Source organism: Borostomias antarcticus (assembly GCF_949987555.1).
Source record: "Borostomias antarcticus genome assembly, contig: scaffold_164, whole genome shotgun sequence".
NCBI lineage: Eukaryota > Metazoa > Chordata > Actinopteri > Stomiiformes > Stomiidae > Borostomias > Borostomias antarcticus.
This window is the reverse complement of record NW_028176529.1, coordinates 72,510-95,000: the sequence shown is the minus strand read 5'-3', so window position 1 is coordinate 95,000 and position 22,491 is coordinate 72,510. Positions and strand designations below refer to the sequence as shown.

General features: G+C 50.9%; 1 protein-coding gene across 2 annotated transcripts; it reads left to right on the top strand.

The window, feature by feature from the left end:
• Nucleotides 1-123: 123 nt before the first annotated feature.
• On the top strand, nucleotides 124-21,034 carry txlng (taxilin gamma). Of its 2 annotated transcripts, none has more exons than XM_084462374.1 (11): nucleotides 124-227; nucleotides 4,458-4,568; nucleotides 4,716-4,866; nucleotides 5,710-5,801; nucleotides 6,002-6,172; nucleotides 10,404-10,598; nucleotides 11,485-11,604; nucleotides 13,149-13,223; nucleotides 14,541-14,633; nucleotides 14,821-14,916; nucleotides 18,903-21,034. In XM_084462374.1, the coding sequence occupies exons 1-11, from the start codon at nucleotides 126-128 to the stop codon at nucleotides 19,182-19,184; spliced, it is 1,488 nt and encodes a 495-aa protein (XP_084318500.1). In that variant the 5' UTR covers nucleotides 124-125; the 3' UTR covers nucleotides 19,185-21,034. The 2 variants fall into 2 exon arrangements, with proteins under 2 accessions (XP_084318500.1, XP_084318499.1); XM_084462373.1 differs by having other exon boundaries at nucleotides 4,713-4,866.
• The last annotated feature ends 1,457 nt before the right edge of the window (nucleotides 21,035-22,491 follow it).

Here is a 22,491-nt window from a genome sequence, read left to right as displayed (position 1 = left end):
GTATAGAAAAAATGTTAATGTCAAAGAATTGAAATAGTTGAAACTGTTGAGAACGGACCACTTGGTTCAGGTTTGGTTCAGGTTTGGTTCACAGATAAACCCTCCATTGTGTGTTGCGTCACATCATGGCGACACGTTCCGATGCGAGGGACAGAGAACACATCAGAGAACCCATCAGGGACAGAGAACACATCAGGGACAGAGAACACATCAGAGAACCCATCCAGGTACATGGGACACTTTCTAGCCGTGTCACTTCTTTACGTGTTTGTCAGGTTATGTTCTGCTGTGTTAATTCCTGCACGACTGAGACATGCTGTCGAAAGGGAGCGTTGGATGTTGTCAAAAGTATTTTTTGCGAGGGAAGTTGCATGTTAGCGAAGCTAGCTGACAGGCTGCTATCCACTAGCTAGCTAACCTAGCTAACCTAGCTAACCTAGCTATAACCTAGCTAACCTAGCTAGCTAACCTAGCTAACCTAGCTAACCTAGCTAACCTAGCTAATGAGCTAACCTAGCTAATGAGCTAACCTAGCTAACCTAGCTAACCTAGCTAGCAGCAGCAGAACAAGCTGGGTTGGGATTCGAGTCACACCTGCCACCCGTGTGGCTTGATTAGGCTAGCTGGGTAACTGGGACACTTTGAGAAGGGTTAGGGTTAGGCTGGGTAACTGGGACACTTTGAGAAGGGTTAGGGTTAGGCTGGGTAACTGGGACACTGTGAGAAGGGTTAGGGTTAGGCTGGGTAACTGGCACACTTTGAGAAGGGTTAGGCTAGGTAACTGGGACACTTTGAGAAGGGTTAGGGTTAGGCTGGGTAACTGGCACACTGTGAGAAGGGTTAGGGTTAGGCTAGGTAACTGGGACACTGAGAAGGGTTAGGGTTAGGCTGGGTAACTGGGACACTTTGAGAAGGGTTAGGGTTAGGCTGGGTAACTGGGACACTTTGAGAAGGGTTAGGGTTAGGCTGGGTAACTGGCACACTGAGAAGGGTTAGGCTAGGTAACTGGGACACTTTGAGAAGGGTTAGGGTTAGGCTGGGTAACTGGCACACTGTGAGAAGGGTTAGGGTTAGGCTAGGTAACTGGGACACTGAGAAGGGTTAGGGTTAGGCTGGGTAACTGGGACACTTTGAGAAGGGTTAGGGTTAGGCTGGGTAACTGGGACACTTTGAGAAGGGTTAGGGTTAGGCTGGGTAACTGGCACACTGAGAAGGGTTAGGGTTAGGCTGGGTAACTGGCACACTTTGAGAAGGGTTAGGGTTAGGCTGGGTAACTGGCACACTTTGAGAAGGGTTAGGGTTAGGCTGGGTAACTGGCACACTTTGAGAAGGGTTAGGGTTAGGCTGGGTAACTGGCACACATTGAGAAGGGTTAGGGTTAGGCTGGGTAACTGGGACACTTTGAGAAGGGTTAGGGTTAGGCTGGGTAACTGGGACCCTTTGAGAAGGGTTAGGGTTAGGCTAGGTAACTGGCACACTGAGAAGGGTTAGGGTTAGGCTAGGTAACTGGCACACTTTGAGAAGGGTTAGGGTTAGGCTGGGTAACTGGGACCCTTTGAGAAGGGTTAGGGTTAGGCTGGGTAACTGGGACACTTTGAGAAGGGTTAGGGTTAGGCTGGGTAACTGGGACACTTTGAGAAGGGTTAGGGTTAGGCTGGGTAACTGGGACACTTTGAGAAGGGTTAGGGTTAGGCTGGGTAACTGGGACACTGAGAAGGGTTAGGGTTAGGCTAGCTGGGTAACTGGGACCCTTTGAGAAGGGTTAGGGTTAGGCTGGGTAACTGGCACACTTTGAGAAGGGTTAGGGTTAGGCTAGGTAACTGGCACACTTTGAGAAGGGTTAGGGTTAGGCTGGGTAACTGGGACCCTTTGAGAAGGGTTAGGGTTAGGCTGGGTAACTGGCACACTTTGAGAAGGGTTAGGGTTAGGCTAGGTAACTGGGACACTTTGAGAAGGGTTAGGGTTAGGCTGGGTAACTGGGACACTTTGAGAAGGGTTAGGGTTAGGCTGGGTAACTGGGACACTTTGAGAAGGGTTAGGGTTAGGCTGGGTAACTGGGACACTTTGAGAAGGGTTAGGGTTAGGCTGGGTAACTGGGACACTTTGAGAAGGGTTAGGGTTAGGCTGGGTAACTGGCACACTGAGAAGGGTTAGGGTTAGGCTAGGTAACTGGCACACTTTGAGAAGGGTTAGGGTTAGGCTAGGTAACTGGCACACTTTGAGAAGGGTTAGGGTTAGGCTAGCTGGGTAACTGGCACACTTTGAGAAGGGTTAGGGTTAGGCTGGGTAACTGGGACCCTTTGAGAAGGGTTAGGGTTAGGCTGGGTAACTGGGACACTTTGAGAAGGGTTAGGGTTAGGCTGGGTAACTGGGACACTTTGAGAAGGGTTAGGGTTAGGCTGGGTAACTGGGACACTTTGAGAAGGGTTAGGGTTAGGCTAGGTAACTGGGACACTTTGAGAAGGGTTAGGGTTAGGCTAGGTAACTGGCACACTTTGAGAAGGGTTAGGGTTAGGCTGGGTAACTGGGACCCTTTGAGAAGGGTTAGGGTTAGGCTGGGTAACTGGGACACTTTGAGAAGGGTTAGGGTTAGGCTAGGTAACTGGCACACTTTGAGAAGGGTTAGGGTTAGGCTGGGTAACTGGGACACTTTGAGAAGGGTTAGGGTTAGGCTGGGTAACTGGGACACTTTGAGAAGGGTTAGGGTTAGGCTGGGTAACTGGGACACTGAGAAGGGTTAGGGTTAGGCTGGGTAACTGGGACACTTTGAGAAGGGTTAGGGTTAGGCTGGGTAACTGGCACACTTTGAGAAGGGTTAGGGTTAGGCTGGGTAACTGGGACACTGTGAGAAGGGTTAGGGTTAGGCTGGGTAACTGGCACACTTTGAGAAGGGTTAGGGTTAGGCTGGGTAACTGGGACACTTTGAGAAGGGTTAGGGTTAGGCTAGGTAACTGGGACACTTTGAGAAGGGTTAGGGTTAGGCTGGGTAACTGGCACACTTTGAGAAGGGTTAGGGTTAGGCTGGGTAACTGGGACACTGTGAGAAGGGTTAGGGTTAGGCTGGGTAACTGGGACACTGAGAAGGGTTAGGGTTAGGCTAGGTAACTGGCACACTTTGAGAAGGGTTAGGGTTAGGCTGGGTAACTGGCACACTTTGAGAAGGGTTAGGGTTAGGCTGGGTAACTGGCACACTGAGAAGGGTTAGGGTTAGGCTGGGTAACTGGCACACTTTGAGAAGGGTTAGGGTTAGGCTGGGTAACTGGCACACTTTGAGAAGGGTTAGGGTTAGGCTGGGTAACTGGGACACTTTGAGAAGGGTTAGGGTTAGGCTAGGTAACTGGGACACTTTGAGAAGGGTTAGGGTTAGGCTGGGTAACTGGGACACTTTGAGAAGGGTTAGGGTTAGGCTGGGTAACTGGCACACTTTGAGAAGGGTTAGGGTTAGGCTGGGTAACTGGGACACTTTGAGAAGGGTTAGGGTTAGGCTAGGTAACTGGGACACTTTGAGAAGGGTTAGGGTTAGGCTGGGTAACTGGCACACTTTGAGAAGGGTTAGGGTTAGGCTAGGTAACTGTTAGCTATCAAAGTTGAATTGGCTCTAGAACAGCTAACGTATCAAAGATAGGTAGCAGCAATAGCCAACCGAGTTGATGCTAACTAGCTAACTTGAATATCTAGCTCAATATAAAGGGTTATGGTGTTATGTTTATAACAGTTTTTAGAGGCTACATAGTATACAGGGTTGGCTAGCCTTGTAATGGCCGTGGGCTGTTAAGCTAGCTAAGGTTATACAGGCTAGCTAGCTGGGTATTAATGTCAGTCATGTGTTTTCACCCGGATTCACTCCGGCGGCTAGCGTGAGTTTACTTGGGGATCTGGAAACGTACAACTAAAGGTTAAAACAGTAAGCTGTTGTTGAACCCGTTTGAGGACAGGGGGTTGTGCCCCATGTGGCGGTGCTTGTGTTCAGCACGTGGTAATCTCCACTCTCCAGCACTCCGTTGTTTGACAATAGGCTGCGATTTCACAAACATGTCTACTTTGCAGTCCGTATGTTTAGATAAGACTTGGTTATGAAGTGGGCAAACTTCATTTTTGCTGTGTGGTCTAACTGCAATTTAGTCTTGTTAAATGTCATCCAGTATGTAAATTGAGACACCACATGATGATGTGTGTTATAGTGTCTTGTGTCTACTCCTTTTCCACTTGTTACTATCTGTGAAAATAACACAATAGGTATCACCTGGGAGTTTGCTCCCACTGATCCAGCCAGCTCTTGCCTTGACATGCCTTTTATCTGGGCTGGGTCTCAGAAGGCTTTCCTTGACACCTTGGTCCCAAAAACATTAGTTTAGGCTAGCCTATTCATTGCTCTCTCTCTCTCTCTCTCTCTCTCTCTGTCTCTCTCTCTCTCTCTCGCACGCTCTCTTTCTTTCTTTCTCTCTCTCTCCCTCTAGTTTTGTAGCAGCAGTGTGATGGAGAGCCCAGGTGTGTGTGGGATCGAGGTAGCCACCAGAGGTCTGGAAGGAGGCAGTGACTCCTCCCCAGACCTGGACAGCCCCAGCCAGGTATGCATGCAGTCTGCTATAGATAGCTAGCTAGCACATTGCTGTGCTAATGCTATCATGTTGGTAGTGGCATGAAATAAATTGCATGTGTTATGGTGTCACCTAATTCCTTGTCTCCTCTTTCTGCTCCTCTCCTCTCTGGAGGAGGAGATGGGTGTGTTTGGGCTGGTGGGGGGCTGCTGTGGGGAGGAGGTGAGGGGCGAGACCCCCGGCAGGGAGGACTGCTCTCTGGACCCCAGTGACCCAGAGCTGGACCCCGGCGGTGACACCAAGTGCCAGAGGGACCAGAAGGGCTTCGGTAGGATGAAGGGCGTGCGACCATGTGTACCACAGACAACCTCGCTGGAACTTTTTTTGAGTTTGACAAAGTATAGATGTTTTCTGAGTTTGGTAAATTTAATGCTTCACTCAACTAGAGACCGAGGACATTCGCCCAGCTTCTGCTGCTGTAACTGTGTGGAAACAATTAAGAGTTCAAACAAACACAAAACCTGCATTGCAGAACCCGTCTAAAGCGTAGGTTTGTTCAGGTTTGAACCAGTCCAAAGCAGTCAGCGTAGGTTTGTTCAGGTTTGAACCAGTCCAAAGCAGTCAGCGTAGGTTTGTTCAGGTTTGAACCAGTCCAAAGCAGTCAGTGTAGGTTTGTTCAGGTTTGAACCAGTCCAAAGCAGTCAGCGTAGGTTTGTTCAGGTTTGAACCAGTCCAAAGCAGTCAGCGTAGGTTTGTTCAGGTTTGAACCAGTCCAAAGCAGTCAGCGTAGGTTTGTTCAGGTTTGAACTAGTCCAAAGCAGTCGGCGTAGGTTTGTTCAGGTTTGAACCAGTCCAAAGCAATGGGCGTAGGTTTGTTCAGGTTTGAACCAGTCCAAAGCAGTCAGCGTAGGTTTGTTCAGGTTTGAACCAGTCCAAAGCAGTCGGCGTAGGTTTGTTCAGGTTTGAACCAGTCCAAAGCAGTGGGCGTAGGTTTGTTAGCACCCGTCCTTCCACAGAGCAACTATCTTGAATATAGAAATCCCACGATTGGTAGGCGGAGATCTCTGTTTGTCTGGTATTGCGAGACTAGGCAGCGTGGATCACACATGTCCAGACCTGGTGACCCAGAACGAGCCCCAGGTCTCTGATGTTGGTCTGGATGTGTTTTCAGGTAAAGAGGTCCTGTTGCTGATGCAGGCCCTGAAAACCCTGGACACGCCGGAGGAGAAGCTGGCGGCCCTGTGTAAGAAGTACGCTGACCTGGTGAGTAAGCCCAAGCGCTGGGGAGGTAGTGGAGAGGGAGGAGAAGCTGGCGGCCCTGTGTAAGAAGTACGCTGACCTGGTGAGTAAGCCCAAGCGCTGGGGAGGTAGTGGAGAGGGGAGGGAAGGGACGATTGCCATTCACTTCTTTTCGTTGTTGTTGATGTTTACTAACTTTTATTTACTTGTGTTGTTGTTGACAGCTGGAGGAGAGCCGTAGTATGCAGAAGCAGGTGAAGGGGCTGCAAAAGAAACAGTCCCAGATTGTGAAGGAGAAGGTGCATCTGCAGGGGGAGCACAGCAAGGCCATCCTGGCCCGGAGCAAGCTGGAGAGCCTCTGCAGGGAGCTGCAGAGACACAACAAGACTCTGAAGGTACTGGTTAGTAGTACTGGTTAGTAGTATTGGTTTGTAGTACTGGTTAGTAGTACTGGTTAGTAGTACTGGTTAGTAGTATTGGTTTGTAGTACTGGTTAGTACTAGTTAGTAGTGCTGGTTAGTAGTACTGGTTAGTACTAGTTAGTAGTGCTGGTTAGTAGTATTGGTTAGTGCTGGTTCGTAGTACTGGTTAGTAGTACTGGTTAGTACTAGTTAGTAGTATTGCTTAGTGCTGGTTTGTAGTACTGGTTAGTAGTACTGGTTAGTACTAGTTAGTAGTATTGGTTAGTGCTGGTTAGTAGTACTGGTTAGTAGTATTGGTTAGTGCTGGTTAGTAGTACTGGTTAGTACAAGTTAGTAGTACTGGTTAGCACTAGTTAGTAGTACTGGTTAGTGCTGGTTAAGTGCTGTAGTCGGTTGGTTACATTATCAATGTCTACATCAAAATTATGTAGGAAGCTATCCAAATTAAATCAAACTTTATTTATCATCATCATCATCTTCATCCGCTTATCCAGGGTCGGGTCGCGGAGGCAGCAGCTCCAGCAGGGGGCCCCAGACATCCCTTTCCCTAGCAGCATCAACCAGCTCTGCCTGGGGAATCTTTAGCCGCTCACAGGCCAGTGCGGAGATGTAGTCCCGCCACCTGGTCCTGGGTCTACCCCGCGGCCTCCTCCCAGCCGGACACGCCTGGAACACCTCCCTAGGGAGGCGCCCAGGAGGCATCCTCACTAGATGCCCGAACCACCTCAACTGGCTCCTTTCGACGCAAAGGAGCAGCGGCTCTACTCCGAGTCTCTCCCGGATGACTGAACTTCTCACCCGATCTCTCAGGGAGACCCCAGCCACCCTCCGGAGAACTCATTTCGGCCGCTTGTATCCGTGATCTCGTTCTTTCGGTCATGACCCATCCTTCATGACCATAGGTGAGGGTGGGGACGAAGATAGACCGGTAGATCGAGAGCTTTGCCTTTTGGCTCAGCTCTCTTTTCGTCACAACAGTGCGGTATAGCGACTGCAGAACCGCACCAGCTGCTCCGATTCTCCGGCCAAACTCCCTCTCCATGGTTCCCTCACTCGTGAACAAGACCCCCAGATACTTGAACTCCTTCACTTGGGGTAAGGACTCATTTCCTACTCGGAGCGGACAGGCCACCGGTTTCCTGCTGAGAACCATGGCCTCAGATTTAGAAGTGCTTATTCTCATCCCAGCCGCTTCACACTCAGTTGCGAACCTATCCAGAGAGTGCTGGAGGTCGCAGGCAGCTGATGCCATCAGGACCACATCATCTGCAAAAAGCAGTGACGTGATCCCCAGCTCACCGAACTGCAAACCCACCTCCCCCCGGCTACGCCTCGATATCCTGTCCATGAAAATCACAAACAGGATTGGTGACAAAGCGCAGCCCTGGCGGAGGCCAACACCCACCGGAAAGGCAGACGACTTACTGCCGAGGACCCGGACACAGCTCTCGCTCTGGGTGTACAGGGATTGGATGGCCCTAAGTAGGGACCCCCTCACCCCATACTCCCGCATAACCCTCCACAAGACCTCTCGGGGGACCCGGTCGTAAGCCTTCTCCAAGTCCACAAAACACATGTAGACAGGTTGGGCAAACTCCCAAGCCCCCTCCAAGATCCTTGCGAGAGTGAAGAGCTGGTCGGTAGTTCCACGACCAGGACGAAATCCGCATTGTTCCTCTTCGATCTGAGGTTCGACTATCGGCCGGACCCTCCTTTCCAGCACCTTGGAGTAAACTTTCCCTGGGACGCTGAGTAATGTGATGCCTCTATAATTCGCACACACCCTCTGGTCCCCTTTTTTGAATATTGGGACCACCACCCCAGTCTGCCACTCCTTCGGCACTGACCCAGACTTCCACGCAGTGTTACAGAGGCGTGTCAACCAAGACAGCCCCTCTACACCCAGCGCCTTCAGCATTTCTGGACGGATCTCATCAGTCCCTGGGGCTCTGCCACTGTGGAGTTGTTTGACTACCTCAGTGACCTCCAAGGACATTGACGACCCCCCATCATCTTCCGGCTCTGCCTCGATCGTAGAGGGTGGATTAGTCGGGTTCAGGAGTTCCTCAAAGTGCTCCTTCCAACGCTCAACAACCTCCTCAGTTGAGGTCAGCAGTGTCCCCTCCTTGCTGTATACAGCTTGGATGGTCCCCCGCTTTCCCTTCCTGAGGTGTCTGATGGTCTTCCAGAAACACTTTGGTGCCGACCGAAAGTCCTTCTCCATGGTTTCTCCAAACTCCTCCCACACCCGCTGCTCTGCCTTGGTCACGGCCGAAGCCGCAGCCCTCCGGGCCAGTCGATACCCTGCAACTGTTTCTGGGGTCTCCCGGGCTAACATAACCCGGAAGGCCTCCTTCTTCAGTCGGACGGCTTCCCTCACCACCGCTGTCCACCACGGTGTCCGAGGGTTACCGCCCCTTGAGGTACCTATGGCCCTCAGGCCACAGCTCCCAGCCGCAGCTTCAGCAATGGAGGCTTTGAACACCGACCACTCATGCTCGATGTCCCCAACCTCCAAAGGGATGCCTGAGAAGCTCCGCCGGAGGTGGCAATTGAAATCTCTCCGGACAGGCTCTTCCTCCAGACGTTCCCAGTTCACCCTCACTACACGCTTGGGTTTTCCAGGTCTGTCCAGAAGTTTCCCCCGCCATCGAAACCAGCTCACCACCAGATGGTGATCAGTGGACAGCTCTGCCCCTCTCTTTACCCGAGTGTCCAAAACGCATGGCCTCAGATCAGATGATACGATAACGAAATCGATCATCGACCTTCGGCCTAAGGTGTTCTGATGCCAGGTGTACTTGTGGGCATCCTTGTGTTCGAACATGGTGTTTGTTATGGACAAACCGTGACTAGCACAGAAGTCCAACAACAAAACACCACTCGGGTTCAGATCGTGGTGGCCATGCCTCCCAATCACGCCCCTCCAAGTTTCTCCATCATTGCCTACGTGTGCATTGAAGTCCCCCAGTAGGACACTGGAGTCCCCTGCAGGAGCCCCCAAAAGGACTCCACTCAGGGTCTGCAGGAAGGCTGAGTACTCTGAACTGCTGTTCGGTGCATAAGCACAAACCACAGTCAGAGTCCCCCCCCCCACAGTCCTAAGGCGCAGGGAGGCGACCCTCTCGTCCACTGGGGTGAACTCCAGCACAGAGGCGCTCAGCTGGGGGCTAGCTAGTATAGCCACACCTGCCTTACGCCTCATACCGTGAGCAACTCTGGAGAAGAACAGGGTCCAACCCCTATCCAGGAGTTTGGTTCCGGCGCCGGTGCTGTGCGTGGAGGTTAGCCCCACCAGGTGTAATTGGTATCGCTCCACCTCCCTCACAAGCTCCGGCTCCTTCCCCCCCAGCGAGGTCACGTTCCATGTCCCCAGAGCCAGCCTTTGCCACCCGGGTCCGGTCCGTCGGTGTCCCCCGCCTTCACCGCCACCTAGTTGGCAGCGCACCCGACCCCGACAATTCCTCCCGCGGGTGGTGGGTCCACGGGACGATGGAGGAGGAGATGGTGCTTCCACGTTGCTTATTCGGGCTGGGCCCGGCCGGGCTCCGTGGTAAGCCCGGCCACCAGGCGCTCTCATGCGGGCCCTCCGTCTGGGCCTGGCTCCAGACGAGGGCCCCGGGCTTCCTCCGGGCCGGGTCTCTCTTCCTTTAGGTTGTAATTTCATCAGGGTTTTTTGCCTGTAACCCCAGGTAGGGGGGCTAGGGGGTACTACCACTTGCCCAAGGTGGACCCCCAGACTAGTGGAGGGAAGGAGGCGTCTTACTTCTCCATTCTAGTTTTGCAACTAGCCACTGCCCAAACTTTATTTATATAGCACATTTCATACACAGAGGCAACACAATGCGCTTTACAGAAAGGGGGGATGTACAAAGCACATATAGGTGAACTGTAAAAAATCCAAGACTAGATTGCTAGCTGGTTGGTTAGTGAGTTAGTTGCTAGCTGGTTGGTTAGTGAGTTAGTTGCTAGCTGGTTGGTTAGTGAGTTAGTTGCTAGCTGGTTGGTTAGTGAGTTAGTTGCTAGCTGATTGGTTAGTGAGTTAGTTGGCTATCAATGTCTGCATCGACGTCGGGCAGGAAGTTTTCCAAGATTTTAGTAAAGTGTTGTGACTCTGAAGAGAGAATAATACTGTCTGTATCCGCCAGGAGGAATAATACTGTCTGTATCCGCCAGGAGGAATAATACTGTCTGTATCCGCCAGGAGGAGAACACGCAGAGGTCCCGGGAGTATGAGGAGAGGAGGAAGGAGGCCACGCTCCACTTCCAGATGACCCTCCACGAGATAGAGGTGCAGATGGAGCAGCACAACGCCCACAACACCAAGCTGAGGCAGGAGAACATGGAGCTGGGGGAGAAGCTGAAGAAGCTCATCGAGCAGTATGAGCTCCGCGAGGAGGTGAGGAACCCACCCCAAACTCTTATCTCTGAGTCCCTAGAACCCACCTCAGACTCCTAGTCCCTAGAACCCACCCCAAACTCCTAGCTCTGAGTCCCTAGAACCCACCTCAGACTCCTAGTCCCTAGAACCCCCCCCAAACTCCTAGCTCTGAGTCCCTAGAACCCACCCCAAACTCCTAGCTCTGAGTCCCTAGAACCCACCTCAGACTCCTAGTCCCTAGAACCCCCCCCAAACTCCTAGCTCTGAGTCCCTAGAACCCACCTCAGACTCCTAGCTCCTAGTCCCTAGAACCCCCCCCAAACTCCTAGCTCCTAGTCCCTAGAACCCACCCCAAGCTCCTAGTCCCTAGAACCCCCCCCAAACTCCTAGCTCCTAGTCCCTAGAACCCACCTCAGACTCCTAGCTCCTAGTCCCTAGAACCCACCCCAAACTCCTAGTCCCTAGAACCCACCCCAAACTCCTAGCTCTGAGTCCCTAGAACCTACTAGCTCCTAGTCCCTGGAACCTACTAACTCCTAGTCCCTAGAACCTACTAGCTCCTAGTCCCTAGAACCTACTAGCTCCTAGTCCCTGGAACCTACTAACTCCTAGTCCCTAGAACCTACTAGCTCCTAGTCCCTGGAACCTACTAACTCCTATTCCCTAGAACCTACTAGCTCCTAGTCCCTGGAACCTACTAACTCCTATTCCCTAGAACCTACTAGCTCCTAGTCCCTAGAACCTACTAGCTCCTAGTCCCTAGAACCTACTAGGTCTTCGGCTGAATCCCATTTCTCATTTTTATCCTAGCCCCAGCACATTGACAAGGTGTCTCTGTCCCCAGCACATTGACAAGGTGTCTGTCTGTCCCCAGCACATTGACAAGGTGTCTGTCTGTCCCCAGCACATTGACAAGGTGTTCAAGCACAAGGAGCTGCAGCAGCAGCTGGTGGACGCCAAGCTCCAGAGGACGGCCGAGCTGATGAGGGAGGTGGAGGAGAAGCAGCAGAGGGAGAGAGACTTTGTGAGTCGCCCCATCCATTTCGCTGCCAGGGACGTAGATCTTGGCTAACATGGTATACTTGCTTTTTAATACGCATATGTGTCCAAAAGGTGGTTACGCCGCATCTCGAATAGAACGTTTTTTTCTTCTTTTTTTTTACCTCTGTAAGTACAGGTACAATCAAATTCTTGTCATCACTTGTCCCTACAGTATCTTATCAGCACTAATCAGTTCCTCATTCCGGTCCTAGGTACGCAGCTAGACATTTAAAGAGTCCCAAATTGACAGTTTATTATCCGTAGTCTAGCAGATAAGTGTTGTGTTCAAGTGTTGTCAGGTGTTGGTTCAAGTGATCGAGTGTTCAGTAGTGCAGAGTCTGTTGTGTAGACATGGTGCAAGGTGATCAAAGTGATCAGTTCAATTGGTGGACCAGAGGGAGGAGGGGCTGGGGAACGGGGGTGGGGGCAGGGGAGCGGGGTTGAGAGGCTGGTCTGTCTGGGGGATAATGGGTCAGGTTGGGGGTGGGGGGGGGCTGTCAGCGGGGTTGAGAGGCTGGTCTGTCTGGGGGATAACGGGTCAGGTTGGGGGTGGGGGGGTCAGTCTACTCAGTGATTGGCTGTTGAGTTTGCAGACCGCATCAGGAAAGAAGCTGCTGTGGAACCTCTTTCTTGGTCCTGATGCTCAGCCATCTTGGTCCTGATGCTCAGCCATCTTGGTCCTGATGCTCAGCCATCTTGGTCCTGATGCTCAGCCATCTTCCGTCTCTGGTGAGGTGGTGCGAGCAGGTGGTAGTGGGGGTGGTTTCTTGGTCCTGATGCTCAGCCATCTTACCGTCTTCCGTCTCTGGTGAGATGGTGCGAGCAGGGGGTATCTGGGGCGGTTGGGGTCTTTTGTGATGGAGATGAACTTCCTGCGGCAGTGTTGGTTGTAGAGATCCTCAATGGCTGGGAGCTCCACACCGATGATCTTCTGCACTGTCTTCACTTCCCTCTGGATGGCGTGCCTGTCGTGGGCGGTGGTGTTGCTGGACCAGGCTGTGATGCCTCCAGTTGGCTGAGCAGCTCCACAGAAATCCACACGCTTCAAAATGCGCGCTTGGCTACACGTATGCTTTGCTTAAACAGCAAGTATATTGAATGCCTGCCTAGACAGCTTGTTTATTAGCTAGCTACATTGCTAAACCCTTATTGTTATCAAGCGTGCACTAAATCCACCTTCCTGTTCCTGTTCTGGTTTCCATGTTGCCGTCCTGATGTCCTCCTGATCCTGTGGCTCCTCCTCCTGATCCTGTGGCTCCTCCTCCTGATGTCCTCCTGATCCTGTGGCTCCGCCTCCTGATCCTGTGGCTCCTCCTCCTGATCCTGTGGCTCCTCCTCCTGATCCTGTGGCTCCTCCTCCTGATGTCCTCCTGATCCTGTGGCTCCGCCTCCTGATCCTGTGGCTCCTGATCCTGTGGCTCCGCCTCCTGATCCTGTGGCTCCCCCTCCTGATCCTGTGGCTCCTCCTCCTGATGTCCTCCTGATCTTGTGGCTCCTCCTCCTGATCTTGTGGCTCCTCCTCCTCAGCTGCTGAAGGACGCCACAGAGTCCAGACACATGTGTGAGATGATGAGGGAGCAGGAGACTCAACTCAAACAACAGGTACTGGGCTGGATTCTGAATCTGAATCAATTAAAGTCGCACAGAAACGGACGTTTGAGATCATCTAACTTCCGTAGTTTGACGTATTTCCGACGCAAACAAGCTATGAGGGTGGGACATATGTTTAGAGGAATTTGATTGGAACATTGACCAGTGGACGGGTTTTAAGAACTTTAGACAGATTCGATAGAAGGATAGCGTTGATTGACGGGACGTACATCGTTGAATAGGTGAACACTATGACCAATTATGTGAACCAAAATGTGACAGAATGCTTTTTTCATTTCTGTGCGACTTTAAGAGTCAGATTCAATCAGTACATTTTGATTCAGGTCTATTAAAGATGATATACATATTTTATGTGGACTAATCATTAAAAACAGCTTTTAGAAGGGTGGGTATGAAAGTATTTCTTTAGTGTTTTTGTGTGTGTTTTTTTCTTTTCAATTATAGAGGAAACACTGACTGGTGATAGTTTTTTTTAACATTGTAACAGAGCTGGTTGCAAACTGGGTTATGATCATAGAACTGGGTTATGATCATAGAACTGGGTTATGATCATAGAACTGGGTTATGATCATAGAACTGGGTTATGATCATAGAACTGTTACAACTTCATCACAACCCCTTTTGCCCCTTTGGCCAACATAATGCTCCCGGTCTCCATATCTACAGCTCCTCATCCCAACCATAGGAAAAATACCAAAATTAAGTCTGTCTAGTCAGGAAAGAATTTTTTTTTTCAGATTTAAGAAAACAAAACAATTCCTCTACATAAAATGTTTATCTATATCACGTTTAATATTATGTGACCTAATGCAAGATTCATTCCGAGTCTGATCCTGTCATAAGGATTCAGATTCAGTCATTTAAAGCAATACATAGCGTTTTCTCCGGTTTTCTCGGAACTGCGCCCCCACAGGCTCTGTGAGTAAGTGCACTGTCGTAACGTTATCAGATTGTCTTTTTCTGCCTTCCTCCGTGATGTTTCGCTTCTAAAAAACGCATGATAGCCATAGACGCCGGAATAGTTAGCTACTACTGTGTTGTTTAAGCACAACGTTGCGCATGCGCACTTCGACTGAATGCTGCGTCCCGGGGGCGCGAGTTTTAAAAGGAAATAAATGTCAATGTATTATCTTTCTGAGTAGACTGGACGATTCAGCTTACTTTTAGTAAATCTAATTGGAGAATTAGCACCAGACATGTTTGTAAAGGTCCAAATATCGCGATGTATTGCTTTAATGTAATGGGAAATGCAGATTCAGAATCGATTGGGATTCATATGTGGATGTTAAAATGTCTGATATGTTGCAGCTCTCTCTGTACATGGACAAGTTTGAGGAGTTCCAGACCACGCTGGCTAAGAGCAACGAGGTGTTCACCACCTTCAGACAGGAGATGGAGAAGGTAGGGAGTCATTTCACATTCAAATCTTTTTTCCATAATGTATTCACATGAAATCGCAGCTTTGGAAAATGGTGAGCTCCTTTCCCCAGTCTGCATCCCTTCTATAACTTGGTTAGAGTTTGCAAACAGAATGTTGCTCTCTCATTGGTTCATGCCCTGGTATTCTCCATATTGATTGGCCAAACAGATGACCAAGAAGATCAAGAAGCTGGAGAAGGAGACGGCTCTGTGGAGGATCAAATGGGAGACCAATAACCAGGCTCTGCTGCAGATGGCCGAGGAGGTCAGTGACAACTAACCTGTTACTAGCTTAGTCAACTAACCTGTTACTAGCTTAGTCAACTAACCTGTTACTAGCTTAGTCAACTAACCTGTTACTAGCTTAGTCAACTAACCTGTTACTAGCTTACTCAACTAACCTGTTACTAGCTTAGTCAACTAACCTGTTACTAGCTTAGACAACTAACCTGTTACTAGCTTACTCAACTAACCTGTTACTAGCTTACTCAACTAACCTGTTGCTAGCTTAGTCAACTAACCTGTTACTAGCTTACTCAACTAACCTGTTACTAGCTTAGTCAACTAACCTGTTACTAGCTTAGTCAACTAACCTGTTACTAGCTTACTCAACTAACCTGTTACTAGCTTACTCAACTAAAGGAGCCGTCAACTAGTGATGGGGGGAATGAAGCTGTCTGACGCAGTGAAACATTTGTGCCAATTGAAGTGAGGCATCAATACATTTGTATCAGTGCCCTTTGCCTCACAAGGTCAATACCATCTTGTGACTACTTCATCATCATCTTCATCCGCTTATCCAGGGTCGGGTCGCGGAGGCAGCAGCTCCAGCAGGGGGCCCCAGACATCCCTTTCCCTAGCAGCATCAACCAGCTCTGCCTGGGGAATCTTTAGCCGCTCACAGGCCAGTGCGGAGATGTAGTCCCGCCACCTAGTCCTGGGTCTACCCCGCGGCCTCCTCCCAGCCGGACACGCCTGGAACACCTCCCTAGGGAGGCGCCCAGGAGGCATCCTCACTAGATGCCCGAACCACCTCAACTGGCTCCTTTCGACGCAAAGGAGCAGCGGCTCTACTCCGAGTCTCTCCCGGATGACTGAACTTCTCACCCGATCTCTCAGGGAGACCCCAGCCACCCTCCGGAGAAAACTCATTTCGGCCGATTGTATCCGTGATCTCGTTCTTTCGGTCATGACCCATCCTTCATGACCATAGGTGAGGGTGGGGACGAAGATAGACCGGTAGATCGAGAGCTTTGCCTTTTGGCTCAGCTCTCTTTTCGTCACAACAGTGCGGTAAAGCGACTGCAGAACCGCACCAGCTGCTCCGATTCTCCGGCCAAACTCCCTCTCCATGGTTCCCTCACTCGTGAACAAGACCCCCAGATACTTGAACTCCTTCACTTGGGGTAAGGACTCATTTCCTACTCGGAGCGGATAGGCCACCGGTTTCCTGCTGAGAACCATGGCCTCAGATTTAGAAGTGCTTATTCTCATCCCAGCCGCTTCACACTCAGTTGCGAACCTATCCAGAGAGTGCTGGAGGTCGCAGGCAGCTGATGCCATCAGGACCACATCATCTGCAAAAAGCAGTGACGTGATCCCCAGCTCACCGAACTGCAAACCCACCTCCCCCCGGCTACGCCTCGATATCCTGTCCATGAAAATCACAAACAGGATTGGTGACAAAGCGCAGCCCTGGCGGAGGCCAACACCCACCGGAAAGGAAGACAACTTACTGCCGAGGACCCGGACACAGCTCTCGCTCTGGGTGTACAGGGATTGGATGGCCCTAAGTAGGGACCCCCTCACCCCATACTCCCGCATAACCCTCCACAAGACCTCTCGAGGGACCCGGTCGTAAGCCTTCTCCAAGTCCACAAAACACATGTAGACAGGTTGGGCAAACTCCCAAGCCCCCTCCAAGATCCTTGCGAGAGTGAAGAGCTGGTCGGTAGTTCCACGACCAGGACGAAATCCGCATTGTTCCTCTTCGATCTGAGGTTCGACTATCGGCCGGACCCTCCTTTCCAGCACCTTGGAGTAAACTTTCCCTGGGAGGCTGAGTAATGTGATGCCTCTATAATTCGCACACACCCTCTGGTCCCCTTTTTTGAATATTGGGACCACCACCCCAGTCTGCCACTCCTTCGGCACTGACCCAGACTTCCACGCAATGTTACAGAGGCGTGTCAACCAAGACAGCCCCTCTACACCCAGCGCCTTCAGCATTTCTGGACGGATCTCATCAGTCCCTGGGGCTCTGCCACTGTGGAGTTGTTTGACTACCTCAGTGACCTCCTCCAAGGACATTGACGACCCCCCATCATCTTCCGGCTCTGCCTCGATCGTAGAGGGTGGATTAGTCGGGTTCAGGAGTTCCTCAAAGTGCTCCTTCCAACGCTCAACAACCTCCTCAGTTGAGGTCAGCAGTGTCCCCTCCTTGCTGTATACAGCTTGGATGGTCCCCCGCTTTCCCTTCCTGAGGTGTCTGATGGTCTTCCAGAAACACTTTGGTGCCGACCGAAAGTCCTTCTCCATGGTTTCTCCAAACTCCTCCCACACCCGCTGCTTTGCCTTGGTCACGGCCGAAGCCGCAGCCCTCCGGGCCAGTCGATACCCTGCAACTGTTTCTGGGGTCTCCCGGGCTAACATAACCCGGAAGGCCTCCTTCTTCAGTCGGACGGCTTCCCTCACCACCGCTGTCCACCACGGTGTCCGAGGGTTACCGCCCCTTGAGGTACCTATGGCCCTCAGGCCACAGCTCCCAGCCGCAGCTTCAGCAATGGAGGCTTTGAACACCGACCACTCATGCTCAATGTCCCCAACCTCCACAGGGATGCCTGAGAAGCTCCGCCGGAGGTGGCAATTGAAATCTCTCCGGACAGGCTCTTCCTCCAGACGTTCCCAGTTCACCCTCACTACACGCTTAGGGTTTTCCAGGTCTGTCCAGAAGTTTCCCCCGCCATCGAAACCAGCTCACCACCAGATGGTGATCAGTGGACAGCTCTGCCCCTCTCTTTACCCGAGTGTCCAAAACGCATGGCCTCAGATCAGATGATACGATAAAGAAATCGATCATCGACCTTCGGCCTAAGGTGTTCTGATGCCAGGTGTACTTGTGGGCATCCTTGTGTTCGAACATGGTGTTTGTTATGGACAAACCGTGACTAGCACAGAAGTCCAACAACAAAACCCCACTCGGGTTCAGATCGTGGTGGCCATGCCTCCCAATCATGCCCCTCCAAGTTTCTCCATCATTGCCTACGTGTGCATTGAAGTCCCCCAGTAGGACACTGGAGTCCCCTGCAGGAGCCCCCAAAAGGACTCCACTCAGGGTCTGCAGGAAGGCTGAGTACTCTGAACTGCTGTTCGGTGCATAAGCACAAACCACAGTCAGAGTCCCCCCCCCCACAGTCCTAAGGCGCAGGGAGGCGACCCTCTCGTCCACTGGGGTGAACTCCAGCACAGAGGCGCTCAGCTGGGAGCTAGCTAGTATAGCCACACCTGCCTTACGCCTCATACCGTGAGCAACTCCGGAGAAGAACAGGGTCCAACCCCTATCCAGGAGTTTGGTTCCGGCGCCGGTGCTGTGCGTGGAGGTTAGCCCCACCAGGTGTAATTGGTATCGCTCCACCTCCCTCACAAGCTCCGGCTCCTTCCCCCCCAGCGAGGTCACGTTCCATGTCCCCAGAGCCAGCCTTTGCCGCCCGGGTCCGGTCCGTCGGTGCCCCCCGCCTTCACCGCCACCTAGTTGGCAGCGCACCCGACCCCGACAATTCCTCCCGCGGGTGGTGGGTCCACGGGACGATGGAGGAGGAGATGGTGCTTCCACGTTGCTTATTCGGGCTGGGCCCGGCCGGGCTCCGTGGTAAGCCCGGCCACCAGGCGCTCGCATGCGGGCCCTCCGTCTGGGCCTGGCTCCAGACGAGGGCCCCGGGCTTCCTCCGGGCCGGGTCTCTCTTCCTTTTTGGTGTTCTGTCATCAGGGTTTTTTCCTGTAACCCCAGGTAGGGGGGCTAGGGGGTACTACCACTTGCCCAAGGTGGACCCCCAGACTAGTGGAGGGAAGGAGGCATCTTACTTCTCCATTCTAGTTTTGCAACTAGCCACTGCCGCAATCTTGTGACTACTGCTTCAAGCAAAACATCCCTACCGTCAATTTTGAGCATATGACTAGCAAACTGTCATGGGTGTTTTCCTATGTCGAGAAATCCTGAGAATGTTGTTCTGACGTTATGTTTCCAACCTCCAGAAAACATTGCGGGACAGCCACTACAAGGCCCAGCAGGGGAAGCTGGACCGCCTGGAGAAGCTGTGCCGAGCCCTGCAGAAGGAGCGCAACGACCTCAACCATAAACTGGGCTTGCTCCAGGAGACCCCATCCACGGGTCCCCCCAACCCCCATCCCGTAGAGCCCTCTGCTGGGGAGGAAGAGGTGGGGGGTGAGGGAGGGGACATCCAGCCTCCCTCCACCACAGCTGAACTGGAACAAGAGTACACCCCCACCTCCACCACAGAGCAGCCCAAGGACTGAGCTGGGCTGAGCCGAGCCTGCCCTGCACCTGCCCTCCTCCTGGGGGTGGGGATGGGTAGCCAGGGGTTGCTGACCCGGACGTGGACCACGCCTCCTCAATACAACAGCATCTTTACACAGAGGGTCTCGTTGGTGATTGGTGAAGACCAGTTGAGTTAGTCCAGGACCGGCTGGCTGTCTCCTCCTGGATGTCTGGGAAAGCCACCCGGAAATATCTTCTTCTTTTCTTTTTTTTGAAAGTGTTATAGTTCTGATTAAAGAGATGATTGCATTGATGATTCTAGTGCTGCTGCTCCTCTGGCCTCTCTCTGCATGGTGGCTGTGAGGCCAGCTCTTAATACTCCAGCTCTTAATACTCCAGCTCTTAATACTCCACATTTTCTACAACACCTTATTTTCTTAGGAAACATACATGCAGAGAAGCAGGAAGTCAGCATTGGGCAGCTTTCTCTTTTCATCCCCCTGCTCATCTTTTTTGTAATTCCATTGATAAATCTAGTTTTTCGACTGCCGTTGCATTGAAAATACAGACTCCAGATGTGTTTTTATGCATATGTGATATATGCTGTAGCTAACGGTGCCAGGCTAATACATATATGGATACATAGACTGTACTGTAGCTAGTCGGTAAGCGTCTCTCTCTCTCTCTCTCACACACACACACACACACAGTCATTCTTCAGATCTCTCTCACACAAACACAGTCTCTTACTCGCTCAGTCTGCAGTAGCTCTGGCCTGCCCCCGCTGCTCCCCCCCTGCCTGTTCACATAGGAGAGTTTTAAAGGGCTAAATGTCACATGTGACCAGGCTGCTGTAATGACCCTCAACACATGGACACCTGGCTGCAGGTTTGTGTGGAGCACAGGCCTCTGGTCGCCCTCCTTCCTTTCTGCCCTGCAATGACAGATCTGAGACCAGACTGGATGAGTATCAGCTGTGTGTTTGTGTGTTAGGATCCTGCATAGTTGATAGACATCAGCTGCTCTTTCTGGGCTCCACACATTATCAGAACAAAATAACATGAAAAACAAGATACAAGTACACAGTCATATTCACACATGATGAACTCTCACAGCAAAACATACCTATTTGTATTATTTTAATACAGAATAAAGGGTTACTATAGGTCAGTGATGCACATTAAGATCTAATGCGGAGTTGTTACGATGTTGCTTTACTTGTTTTTTGAAACTCGCCTTATTCTGTTTCAGAAATATGAACTGGAAGGGAGTTTGAGTCAACCACAGCTATATACAGCACTGCACATTTACAGGTGCCCTATTATGGGAAAAAAATAAAAATCATTTTTGGGGTCTACTAACACAAACTGAAATTAGAACCCAGTCAGTTTTTCTGCAAATTCAGAAAACATATTTCTTTAGCCTTGGCTAGAAATCCCATATGTAACACAACTGTGTCATGTTATTGTTACCTGGTACAATGTTGTCTGCATTGTCCCTGACAAACTTAAGAATTACGTATATTAATTGGCATTAGCATAATAGGGGACCTTTACATTTGTTGTGTTTTTTTGGAAATGTGTAGTGATCTCTGGTGTGTAACATGCTTTCATCCATCCCACTGTTAGATCAGAGATGACCTGATGGATAGGAGGCAGAATGGATATATTTCTGGAATATTCTAAGCAGGGAGGATATATTTCTGGAATATTCTAAGCAGGAAGGACCCAAGTCCCCAGATCTCTACAGGGAGCTCATCTTTACAGTAGATGCTGCTGCAGCTTGTCAGTTTGGTTCCGAGTTGTCTGCCATGTTGTGATGACTGATAGAGGGTCTATAGGGTTCTAACCCTTTGTGATGACTGATAGAGGGTCTATAGGGTTCTAACCCTTTGTGATGACTGATAGAGGGTCTATAGGGTTCTAACCCTTTGTGATGACTGATAAAGGGTCTATAGGGTTCTAACCCTAACCCTTTGTGATGACTGATAGAGGGTCTATACTATAGACCCTCTATCAGTCATCACAAAGGGTTAGGGTTAGAACCCTATAGACTCTATAGGGTTCTAACCCTAACCCTTTGTGATGACTGATAGAGGGTCTATAGGGTTCTAACCCTAACCCTTTGTGATGACTGATAGAGGGCCTAACTCTGTTTCAGATCTCTCCCTTAACCACTAGCTTCTCATTGGGAGAGACTCTTCTCTTTCCACAGCGGTTAGCTGGTATGAGAGAAGTGAGGGAGTCACTAGAGTTCAGAGAGCTGGCTGTAATCTAGAGTTATGTGCCAATCAACAGCCATTAATGTTTTTGTGGGATGTATATGGGATCTATATGTATTCTAATGGAGGCTGTCTTCAACTCATCTTTATTTTTAAATCTTTGAGACCTGAACATTGTCAACAGAACAATTATAACTAATGTTTTATTTCTGCAGAGAGAATTCTTGTTTTCACATTGATCTAAAAGGATCTTTGTCTTTGATACATTCTGTACTGGAAAAATTAAGCTGGACAGAATGTGATGATTTGCTTTCCTGTGGTAACCTACACACTGTGGTAACCCTAACCCTAACCCACACACTGTGGTAACCCTAACCCTAACCCACACACTGTGGTAACCCTAACCCTAACCCACACACTGAGGAATATGAAAACGATATGTTAATGTGGTCCAGCAGCTGCCCAGGAGCAGACCTGTGGGCGATAGTGTGCTCGGTTCTGAACTGATGAATGTTGAACTCTTCTTACCCGCGTTGCCAACCTCAAGTTGCACTTGCTTGCCTGGCCTGCGCCCCTAGTAGATGCCCCCATTCCAGTGTACCCCAAGGTGCAAACCCCTCCCACCTGGTGTGCTAGCTAGGCAATGCTAAATCAAGTGCACCCTAAAATGATGATTGCTCTTTGCTCAGGCTCCCCTCTTCACCCTATCGCCCCCGACAAGGACCTTTGACCTCCGTCGGTGACCACAGGGTTGAGGTGACCAACATGAACCTGTTCCCATGATGAAGTGCTCTCACCAGCCTCACATGTCTACGGTCGTGTGTGTCTTCTCCCTGTGAGCTCGGTGGGGGGGTGCCAGCGAGGGCGGGGCTGAGCCAGCGAGGGCGGGGCTCTTCCCAGGACCTTCCTTCTGGCACTTTAGAGCTTTTTTAAAGGAAACAATTCTTGAACAGATTTGGGCTTAGTCAATAAAGAGCTTTGTAGCGCAAAGATCTCGGCCTGTCTGGAACTACCCTAGTTCTGTAGAAGGTTCCGGAGCCTCAGCCCCTGGGCCTGTCCTGGCCATGCTATATGGACCGGTGTGAATGTTAGGGTGGTCCAGGGTCCAATACTGCACGATATTT

Excerpts from the sequence above, each read along its gene's own strand:
- txlng (XM_084462373.1), top strand. The coding sequence starts at position 126 with ATGGCGACACGTTCCGATGCGAGGGACAGAGAACACATCAGAGAACCC. Across the intron at positions 5,802-6,001 it reads GTAAGAAGTACGCTGACCTG|CTGGAGGAGAGCCGTAGTAT; the intron begins GTGAGTAAGCCC and ends TGTTGTTGACAG. Across the intron at positions 13,224-14,540 it reads AGACTCAACTCAAACAACAG|CTCTCTCTGTACATGGACAA; the intron begins GTACTGGGCTGG and ends GATATGTTGCAG.